An 11,794-nucleotide genomic window follows, 5' to 3' on the forward strand; every position below is an offset into this window, starting at 1 on the left:
CTCGCTCTGTTGTTGGCGGTTTGGCCACGGGTTGGTCCCCGGCCATGGGACTTCAAGCGAGGTCCCTTGTCACTGTTTGTTAGTGGGAGGCGTGGACCCAGGTGGCCCTCTCAGCGACCTTCACGGCGGTGTGGGTGACGAGCAGCATTTGGAAAGGCTGAACCAGCGCCGATGTCTCAATTTTTTTGCATCTGAAGTTCTTCACCAGCACGTAGTCGCCTGGTTCGATGGTGAGCAGTGGGTGGTCTGCTCGTAGGGGCAGTGAGGCGGTTAATGGTCGCCTGATGGAAAAAAGAGACTGTGATAGATTTTTACAGTACGAAATGAGAGCGTCCTAACAGAGAGGAACACTTTTTGACAGACGCGTTTGGGAGGCCCAAGAGAGTGGCAGTGTAAGGGGACGAAGAGTGTCTGTCTCACACTGCTTCCAAGAGGGGGCCGCAATGCGGAAGTTGTTGAGCAAAACCTGGAGACAGTTCAAGAGAAGAAAGGCTGTGGGCCAAAGCCTCACAAAAGAGGGTGGGACTACAGGTCGGCCCAGAGTGAATTGGGGACCTGAGCCAAGAGTGATGCGACATCACCGGGAGTTAAAGAGAAAGCATGGAGGTCACTGAAGGAGAGTTCATTTTTACTCCAAGAGTTGGTGTCCGGAATTAAGATGCTTCGCAGAGCGTCACCAAGAGTGGGTGTCTGGAATGAAGACGACGCATTGCAGAGCGTCACCATGTGATGGCAAATGTCGCTTAAAAGCGCGCAATGATGGAGGGAAGGAGGCCTCCAAGTCAGAGAGGGGTGGGGGCACTGTTTGTGAGTCAACATGATGTCGCAAGGGTAATAATAATAATAATAATAGATTACATTTGCAAGCGCCTTTCATAGCACTCAAGGACACTGTACAACCAAGAGCAAATAATAAAACTACAGATAAAATTTAAAATAAAAGTAAAAAGTAAAAGTAAAAGTAAAAAAGTAAAAAATAAAAATAAAAAGATTTAAGGTGGATAGGCAAGTCTGAATAGGTGGGTTTTGAGCTGGGTGATAAATATGGAAAGAGAGTCAATATTACGAATGTCAGGTGGTAGTGCGTTCCAGAGTTTGGGGGCAGAGCGACTGAAGGCTCTGCACCCCATTGTGCTGAGACGGGCAGAGGGCAGAGAAAGGTGGAGGGAGGATGAGGACCTGAGTGAGCGAGAGGGAATGGAAATTTGAAGGAGATCTGACAGGTAAGGGGGCGCAAGGTTATGGATGGCCTTGAACGTAAAGAGAAGTAATTTGAAGTTGATTCTAGATTTGACAGGAAGCCAGTGGAGCTGTCGGAGGATGGGGGTGATATGATGGAAGGAGGGGGTTCTCGTGATGATCCGGGCTGCTGAGTTCTGAACAAGTTGAAGTTTATGGAGGAATTTTTGATGGACACCGAAGAGAAGTGAGTTACAGTAGTCAATACGGGAAGTGACGAGACTGTGAACTAGGATAGCAGTAGAGTGAGGAGTGAGTAAGGGACGGAGACGGTTTATGTTGCGAAGGTGGAAGTGAGCAGACCGGGTGATGTTGTTGATGTGGGAGTGGAAGGATAGTGAGCTGTCAAGGATGACACCCAGACTCTTCACCTGGGGGGAAGGAGATACAATGGCATTGTCAATTTGGAGGGAAAAACTGTCGGCTTTGTTGAGAGTAGCTTTGGTACCGACGAGGAGGAGTTCTGTTTTATTGCTGTTTAGTTTAAGGAAATTATGGGTGAACCAAGATTTGATTTCAGAGAGACAGTGAGAGAGAGATGAGGGTGGGAGAGAGGCGTCGGGTTTGCTGGAAAGGTAGAGCTGGGTGTCATCTGCATAGCAGTGAAAGTGTATGCCAAATTTGCGAAAGATGTTGCCGAGTGGGAGAAGGTAGATGATGAAAAGGAGGGGACCCAGGACAGAACCCTGGGGAACACCAGAAGAGACGGGGAGGGATTGTGAAGTAAAAAATTTAAGTTGGATGAACTGAGATCGGCCGGTGAGATATGACTGAAACCAATGTAGGGGGATGTTGGTGATGCCTATGGTAGAAAGTCTATTGAGGAGAATGGGGTGGGAGATTGTGTCGAAGGCTGCACTCAGGTCAAGGAGGATGAGAATGGAGATCTGGCCAGAGTCTGCTGCCATGAGAAGATCGTTTGTGATTTTTATGAGGGCTGTTTCAGTACTGTGACGGGGACGGAAGCCAGACTGGACATGGAGACATGGAGATGGTAATGTAGAGGACCAAATAGAGGGCTGTGGACCGATCCCTGCGGGACTCTCTATGTAACATGGCAAATGCAACGCCAAGATCAAGTAATAATCTTGATGGGGTCCATGGCTAGGGAAAAGATCATTAGTCACTTTAGCAAAGGCTGTCTCAGTCAAGTGGTCGGTCCTAAATCCTGACTGAAGAAATTCAAATCAATTGTTAACGGCTATGTAATCGGCGAGCTGCTACGCTACGACTTTTTCGAGACTTTTGCAATAAACGGGAGATTTGAAACTGGAGACTTTCTGGGTTGATCAGTATATACAATGTGATACACCAATTTACTTGTAAAAGACTATCTTAGCGAGAGTTGGCTCGAACATTACAGACTCCACACCTGTTTGTTCAGGCTTGCTGATCACCTGTAACCCGGACGGCTCAAACAATAATCTACATTTCTCGAAAGAGTGTTGGCACCTTCCCAGTTATATTCTCCGTAAATATTAGCCGTAAATATTCTCCAAAAAGTGAAAAGTTAAAAAAAAAAAAAAATAGGATGTAGGTGAGAGGAACAACCAAAAAAATGCGGGTGTTCGTCTCTCCAGTGAGCACTGTGTTGCAAAGTGCTGGCTGTCACACACAAAAGTACACACAAACTACTTTGCCAACTAACTCTTCCACCATTTCATGGTATACTAAATCAACTGTTTGTGGAGGCCTCTATTTCTTGGCATAGCTGAATATGAATGATTTGATCCCAACACATTTTTACTATGACTCACACCAAAACTCAGTATTGTTGTCACTTTACCTGTCCAGCTTTGGAAGTTTCGCAGACAAATGTAGTTGATGGAAACACCAGTTTAGGTGGGAACTCGTTCACATCCAGGACATTGACCATCACTATCACTTTGGTGGACAGCAAGGGGTTTACTGAAAATAGTCAACATAAAGCCATGAGTAGACACGTGATTATGGCTGTTCACAATTCCTATAATATTGGTAAATACATTTAGAATGATCATGGATGCTGCAATAGAAGTAGTTCTATCACACATAAACATTCAAAAACATGCAGAGCCTGTCAAAGTAACACAGTAGCTTACAGTTTGGAATACGAATAAAGTGAGAAAGTTCATACTTGTTCCACTTAATGCCTCTATCAATTTAATGTAAACCCTTTGTAGCAGAAATGTGCAATAGCTCCCGCATAGTTGAAGGCAAGATTAAAAAAAATGTGTTGCAATTCACCAAGTAAATTTATTTATTCTTTAAACCCCCATGTTTCCATAAATCCATAGGAGCATGTTCTAGCTAGCAGAATACATAAATATAAACATAACTGGGCAGCAGCATCGGGTTGTTTGTTTACTCAAACAAAGATTACGGTATGTAATGTGTTGCGGTTATACCTAATAAGATAAGATAAGAAAACCTTTATTGGTCTCACAATGGAGACATTTGCAATCACCAGCAGCAAAAATTTGAGGGGGATTGGGGGGGAGTAGAAAAAGAAAAAGTATAACATGCACAAAATGTTTAAGAGAAAAAAAAATAATTGTACACGGTACAGAATGCAATACAAAATATAAAAATACAAAAATACAGATACAGATATATACAGATACAGATACATAATAATGACTACTTACTGACTTTGTTTGCTACCACAGTGATGTTGTGCTGAAATACTTCCTCTCTGTCCAGGTATTCATTCAAGGAAATGGTGCCATCAATGCTGTCAATATCAAAATAGCTGTCATACTCTTTCTGCCATTCAAGTGAATATCTGCATAAATCAGACCAAAATGTCAGGGGAAACTTAGATGAGGGAAAGATCAATTCTTGGCTAACACACGGTAAACAAGTTCGTCATTAGCAGGCCTCTCTTCTATTTCCAAAGCATTCAATTTAGGAAATGTGGCATTCCAACAAGTCTTCTGTAAATAACGTAGTAGTTATAAACCACATGTCTGTCGTTACCTTTTTTGTTAGTTTTACCTGACTGCACTGCTGCTGGCATCAAGGTCATGGGCTGTAACAGAGCCAATGATCGATCCTGATGGAGTGTCTTCATATGTGTCCACGGAGTAGTATGGTTTGGTAAAGACAGGAGGCTCGTCCATGTCCAAGACATCCACCTTGACGGTAGCTGAATCCCTGAAGGGTCCCAAGTGCAGAAACCGAGGATCAAACTCTGCATTAGATGCTTCAACCTTGAAAGTGTAGGAATTCTTTGTTTCATAGTCCAGAACCTGATAAGCAATGAGAAACAGAAAATATTACATTACGTGATATAAACCGACAAGTAATTCTCTCTCTCACACTCACTCCCCTCTCGCTTGACCACAACGTCAAGGTCATGATCTCATAAAATGTTTTCATGATGTTTTTTTTCTAAATCATTTCAATATTGTCTATCACGGAAGCAATGCATCACAACAATACTTTAATAAAGTCACAGAATTACAAGTATGCAAAATAACTCACATTTTTAGACAAATATTATGGCTGTAAAAAAACAAACGAAGAATTGGAAAACACGGTTTAATTTAAAAGATGTGAGCGCATCAAATCAAACTGAATTGAATTATTCTTCTTTAAAATATATATCACGATATGAATTGAATCGTCTTTTATGACAGCGATTTATCTTTGAAGGAAATGCCACATTTACAGAATTGACAAGTTCATCCATGTGCATGTTAAATGACAAGAAACTCTTTGCATTACCCTCACGGACTGAGCTGTACCATATCAAATCAAATCTCAATACTATTGAGTCGAACCGAATCTAATCGTTTCACTTTAAAATGGAACTGTTCTTGAATCTTATGGCAGTCCATGTATTGAAATATTGTTGGATTAAGCCAAGGCCTAGGAGCCCATAAGTGAGGCGTGAATGATAAAATGTCTGAACGATGTAAGAGCCCAGTCAGCAAAGGCATCTGGCCCGGATTCGGCATGACATGGAGACATGGAGATGGTAATGTAGAGGACCAAATAGAGGGCTGTGGACCGATCCCTGCGGGACTCTCTATGTAACATGGCAAATGCAACGCCAAGATCAAGTAATAATCTTGATGGGGTCCATGGCTAGGGAAAAGATCATTAGTCACTTTAGCAAAGGCTGTCTCAGTCAAGTGGTCGGTCCTAAATCCTGACTGAAGAAATTCAAATCAATTGTTAACGGCTATGTAATCGGCGAGCTGCTACGCTACGACTTTTTCGAGACTTTTGCAATAAACGGGAGATTTGAAACTGGAGACTTTCTGGGTTGATCAGTATATACAATGTGATACACCAATTTACTTGTAAAAGACTATCTTAGCGAGAGTTGGCTCGAACATTACAGACTCCACACCTGTTTGTTCAGGCTTGCTGATCACCTGTAACCCGGACGGCTCAAACAATAATCTACATTTCTCGAAAGAGTGTTGGCACCTTCCCAGTTATATTCTCCGTAAATATTAGCCGTAAATATTCTCCAAAAAGTGAAAAGTTAAAAAAAAAAAAAATAGGATGTAGGTGAGAGGAACAACCAAAAAAATGCGGGTGTTCGTCTCTCCAGTGAGCACTGTGTTGCAAAGTGCTGGCTGTCACACACAAAAGTACACACAAACTACTTTGCCAACTAACTCTTCCACCATTTCATGGTATACTAAATCAACTGTTTGTGGAGGCCTCTATTTCTTGGCATAGCTGAATATGAATGATTTGATCCCAACACATTTTTACTATGACTCACACCAAAACTCAGTATTGTTGTCACTTTACCTGTCCAGCTTTGGAAGTTTCGCAGACAAATGTAGTTGATGGAAACACCAGTTTAGGTGGGAACTCGTTCACATCCAGGACATTGACCATCACTATCACTTTGGTGGACAGCAAGGGGTTTACTGAAAATAGTCAACATAAAGCCATGAGTAGACACGTGATTATGGCTGTTCACAATTCCTATAATATTGGTAAATACATTTAGAATGATCATGGATGCTGCAATAGAAGTAGTTCTATCACACATAAACATTCAAAAACATGCAGAGCCTGTCAAAGTAACACAGTAGCTTACAGTTTGGAATACGAATAAAGTGAGAAAGTTCATACTTGTTCCACTTAATGCCTCTATCAATTTAATGTAAACCCTTTGTAGCAGAAATGTGCAATAGCTCCCGCATAGTTGAAGGCAAGATTAAAAAAAATGTGTTGCAATTCACCAAGTAAATTTATTTATTCTTTAAACCACCATGTTTCCATAAATCCATAGGAGCATGTTCTAGCTAGCAGAATACATAAATATAAACATAACTGGGCAGCAGCATCGGGTTGTTTGTTTACTCAAACAAAGATTACGGTATGTAATGTGTTGCGGTTATACCTAATAAGATAAGATAAGGAAACCTTTATTGGTCTCACAATGGAGACATTTGCAATCACCAGCAGCAAAAATTTGAGGGGGATTGGGGGGGAGTAGAAAAAGAAAAAGTATAACATGCACAAAATGTTTAAGAGAAAAAAAAATAATTGTACACGGTACAGAATGCAATACAAAATATAAAAATACAAAAATACAGATACAGATATATACAGATACAGATACATAATAATGACTACTTACTGACTTTGTTTGCTACCACAGTGATGTTGTGCTGAAATACTTCCTCTCTGTCCAGGTATTCATTCAAGGAAATGGTGCCATCAATGCTGTCAATATCAAAATAGCTGTCATACTCTTTCTGCCATTCAAGTGAATATCTGCATAAATCAGACCAAAATGTCAGGGGAAACTTAGATGAGGGAAAGATCAATTCTTGGCTAACACACGGTAAACAAGTTCGTCATTAGCAGGCCTCTCTTCTATTTCCAAAGCATTCAATTTAGGAAATGTGGCATTCCAACAAGTCTTCTGTAAATAACGTAGTAGTTATAAACCACATGTCTGTCGTTACCTTTTTTGTTAGTTTTACCTGACTGCACTGCTGCTGGCATCAAGGTCATGGGCTGTAACAGAGCCAATGATCGATCCTGATGGAGTGTCTTCATATGTGTCCACGGAGTAGTATGGTTTGGTAAAGACAGGAGGCTCGTCCATGTCCAAGACATCCACCTTGACGGTAGCTGAATCCCTGAAGGGTCCCAAGTGCAGAAACCGAGGATCAAACTCTGCATTAGATGCTTCAACCTTGAAAGTGTAGGAATTCTTTGTTTCATAGTCCAGAACCTGATAAGCAATGAGAAACAGAAAATATTACATTACGTGATATAAACCGACAAGTAATTCTCTCTCTCACACTCACTCCCCTCTCGCTTGACCACAACGTCAAGGTCATGATCTCATAAAATGTTTTCATGATGTTTTTTTTCTAAATCATTTCAATATTGTCTATCACGGAACCAGACCCGGGCCACTGCAGGACCGTCATTCATTGCGGTATGTGGGCCGAGTGTCGTGCCGTGTCCGCGCCAGAACCGGGCCAGACCAATTTTGCTGACTGGGAGGAGTGCCATGTCAAGATGAAGTGACGGTGATGTGATGGATTTATTGCAAAATAAATCAATGAGTTAATGGGTTAACTCCCAGGAATAGGCAGTTCCGACAATTAGAATTTCGCATCTATTTAAATTGTAATTTCAAATTTGAACGCTAGAGTGCGCCAAACCCAATTTAAAGAAGGCATTTAGAACACAGTCCAGACAAGTGCAATGCATCCATCCACCCATCCTTCCAGCAATTTTCCGATCCTCTTTATCATCACAAGAGTCGTGGGGGGTACTGGAGCCAATTCCAGCTGCCAGACAAAATGCTTTTGTAGACTTCTGAATTCATTCTGTTGTGACCATCCTGAGTTATGAAATATGCATGACATAGAACAAAATGTAAACCACTCATCAGCCAAAATAATCACACAGACAGATTGGATTTTGCGAAGAAGTATCGAGATGAGCAACAAATGTTTTGGAACAAAGTCTTATGGGCTGATGACAAGAGTAACCTCAAACAAAGTGAGTGGTGGAAAGGCCAAAGTATTGAATAAGAAAGGATCTACGTATGATCGGGTCCAAAGTGCTCTTCTTCAGGCAGGTAGTTGGATTTACCTGGGAGAAAACTCGACCACGTGTCCTTGCATCAACCAGAGAAAAACCTTTCCAGTGTTTGCTCTGTTAAAATGACAGTCCAGGTTTCTTGATACTTACATTTTGATGAGCTAAAAGACAGGATCTTATCAAGTATGAAGTAAAACTTTATTGTCAAATGTGCTGTATTTGTATCATGCAGCACATTTGTCCTGCAGTATGTGTAACATACAGCACAGATGAAATTTCCTCCCTCTTCAACACACAACAGACAACAAGAGGAGCCGCTGCGGGTGCCCGCGCCGCCATCAAAAAAAAACACTTAACATAAAATGACAAAATAATACAACACAACACATAAGACAGTCGTGCCTACTTAACCACTTTTCCTCCATTCACTTTGTTGTTTGAAGCAGTAATAGATGAAAGAGGAGTGAATCAAAGTGTCCTTTTCACCAGTGGATCAAAGACGTCATGCTGAAATGTGCACACGCTACAAGCTAAGTTTGAAAGCAACAAGAAGCTGTACCATCCATTAACGAAAAAGAGAGATTGGCTCTCTTCTCCTGTCCCATGTAAATCCGCTTCAATTCCAAGCCGCGACTCCCAGTTCCACATACGCATCGGCGCTTCATCAGGAATTACAGCCAGAACGCACTACCACTAACCCGTTTAACCTCCACCAAAGTCCCATGTACGTGGGATTTTAACGCTGGAACATCTTTTCAAGAATTAAGGAATGTGTTCACTAATACACTTTCGTTATCCTTATCCAAATATTCTTTTTGTTGTAGATGTGGATGCTTCTGATTCAGGAGTGGGGACTGTGCTGTCCCAGCGCTCCCCAGTCAACAAGAGACTCTACCCCTTCACCTTTTTCTCACATCGTCTCAATCCTGCAGAAGCCAACTACGACGTGGGAAACCGGGTACTGTTGGTCATCGTTCTAGTCCGACAAGAGTGGAGACACTGGCTCGACGGAACTAACTGTGTACACCGACCACAAAAACCTCGCATAAATTCGTTCAGCCTAGAGAATGAATTCACGTCAAGATAGGATAAGATAAGATAAGATAAGATAAGATATCCTTTATTTGTCCCACACTGGGGAAATTTATAGTGGGCATTACTATTCACCCACTATAATTCACACTCACCTACCGTAAGGGCTCCAAGAATGTGAAGACGGATGCCCTGTCCCGGATCCATGACCCGCGGAGGAAAGTAACTAACCAGAGAACATCCTGCTAGATTACTGATCGTTGGGGCGCTGAGGTGGGAGATCGAGCAGAAAATCCAGGAGGCTCAGGACAGAACCCAAGTCGTGGCTGGATGTAGAATTCTGGACCAGTTGAAATTTATGGAGGAGTTTGTGATGGACACTGAAAAAGAATGAATTGCAATAGTCCAGGGGTCCCCAACCTTTTTTGCCCCATGGACCGGCCACAGCTGCACTCGCCTAAGGTGGCTTGCCATCACGGGGTACTTTCTATCTCATCACTCAGCGATTTTGGTGGCCAGATCTTAAGAAAAATATGATGGACTACATCAAAGCCTGCTTCACCTGCACCTGCAGGAAAGCATCCCATCAACCACGGGCTGAGTTGCTGCAACCTCTACCAGTTCCACCTCGACTTTGGTCCCACAGCTCCCTGGACTTCATCACTTGCCTTCCTGCTACCAGAGGCAAGTCTGTCATTCTCACCATTGTCGACCGCTTCTCTAAAACCGCTCATTTCATCACCTTGCCCGTGGTACCATTCGCCTTGGAGACTGCCAGCCTCCTCATCATTTAAGTCTTCCATTTTCATGGGGCATTGTGTCTGACCAGGGTCCTCAATTCATCTGCAAGGTCTGGGAGAGCTTCTGCCAAGCCCTGGGAGCACTTCTGCCAAGTCCTGGGAGCCACGGCCAGCCTGTCTTCTGGATGTCACCATTAATCCAATGGTCAAAAAGAGAGAATGGATCAGGACTTGGAATCAGCTCTTCCCTGTGTTTGCATTCACCAAACCACTTCATGGGCCATCCATCTGCCGTGAGTTGAGTACGCGCTCAACACCCTCATCTCGCCAGCCACAGGGCGGTCTCCCTGCATGGCTGCCTATAGATACCAACTGCCACTGTTCCTGTCGCAGCAGGGGCTGGTGCATTTCCCCTCAGTTCAGCTCCACTTGCGGCGGGCCCACAGAATCTGGAGGGAGACCAAAGCCACCCTGTCACGTACTGCCTCTCGCAGTCGGACCATTGCGGATCATCGGTGTTGCCCAGTGCCGACATAGCATGTTGGGCAGAAGGTGTGGATCTCTAACCGGGACTTGCATCTGGCCGGCACGTCACGCAAGTTGGGACCAAGGTTCACGGGACTTTTCAAGATGGAAGCCATTATCAACCCCGTTTCCATCAAGCTCCATCTCCCACAAACCATGAAGGTCCATCCCACTTCCACGTTTCCCTGTTCAAAACTGTGACATTCAGTCCTCTGGGAAATCCTCCCACCCCGCCTCCTCGTCCACGGGTGATCAACGGCGACCCTGTGTACACGGTAAAAGAAATTTTGAACTCTAGGTGCAGGGATAGGGATGCCCAATACTTGGTTGACTAAGAGGGCTACGGGCCAGAGGAAAATGGCAGTGTCCCCACTCCTGGATCTTGGACCTATCCCTTCTCCGTACCTTCCACTCATCCGTCTGTCACAAACCGGGCGGGCCGCCAGGAGGTGTCCATTGGGGTTCTTGTGTCCCCACCAGGTGACAGACTGGAGCCAGTCCTCCAGTGTGCACACCTGCTGCCAATGTTGTCATCAGGGAACCATGTATTTAAGGACCGACAAACCTTCAGCAGTTTGTCGGATTATTGTTGACCTTGCTGTTGCCCAAGTGATCATTTTTCTAGACCTCTTGCTCTCGTCATATTAGTTCTGGTTCCCTGCATTCTTTGTTTTTTGTCGGTATCGTCTTAATTTTATTATTTGATCTCGCCTCGAGTGAATTGGATTCTTGGCATTTTGTTTGGTATTCTCGGATTAATTTCTTCCTTGCCTTTTGCAAGCACTTGTGGTTAATGTATTGTTTTTCTTTCCATGGTCATTTTTGACCAGCGATTTCTGTTTCCACTTTGTCGGTGCATTTTGCGTGAATAAATATTTTTTTGTTACGGAGTTTTGCCGGGGTTCTAGAATTTTGGGATCCTAAAACATTATTTGGTTCACTTTGAACCTGACATGGCACCCTGTTCAATTTGGTCAACGTTTACGTCACAAGTCTGGAAAAGGTTTTACAGGGCCCTGGCAGATACAGCCATCTTATCATCCTGATACCACCCCCAGACAAATAGACAGACAGAGAGGACAAACCAAGACTCTCAGCGATTTTGGTGGCCAGATCTTAAGAAAAATATGATGGACTACATCAAAGCCTGCTTCACCTGCACCTGCAGGAAAGCATCCCATCAACCACGGGCTGAGTTGCTGCAACCTCTACCAGTTCCACCTCGACTTTGGTCCCCC

At 43.5% G+C, this 11,794-nt stretch overlaps 1 protein-coding gene across 1 annotated transcript in view; it reads right to left on the reverse strand.

Annotated features, from left to right (window-relative positions):
- LOC109521291 (cadherin-12-like) overlaps nucleotides 1-11,794 on the reverse strand; it is a 62,199-nt gene that overhangs the window by 21,605 nt on the left and 28,800 nt on the right. The window contains exons 7-9 of the mRNA XM_019879075.1: nucleotides 7,182-7,435; nucleotides 6,833-6,969; nucleotides 5,992-6,113 (exon numbers count right to left, since the gene is read on the reverse strand). Of these exons, the coding sequence (XP_019734634.1) occupies nucleotides 5,992-6,113; nucleotides 6,833-6,969; nucleotides 7,182-7,435 (513 nt within the window). The remainder of the gene's footprint in view (nucleotides 1-5,991; nucleotides 6,114-6,832; nucleotides 6,970-7,181; nucleotides 7,436-11,794) is intronic.

The sequence above is a fragment of the Hippocampus comes genome, unplaced genomic scaffold (assembly GCF_001891065.2).
Source record: "Hippocampus comes isolate QL1 unplaced genomic scaffold, H_comes_QL1_v1.1 scaffold85, whole genome shotgun sequence".
In the NCBI taxonomy this organism is placed as follows: Eukaryota; Metazoa; Chordata; class Actinopteri; order Syngnathiformes; family Syngnathidae; genus Hippocampus; species Hippocampus comes.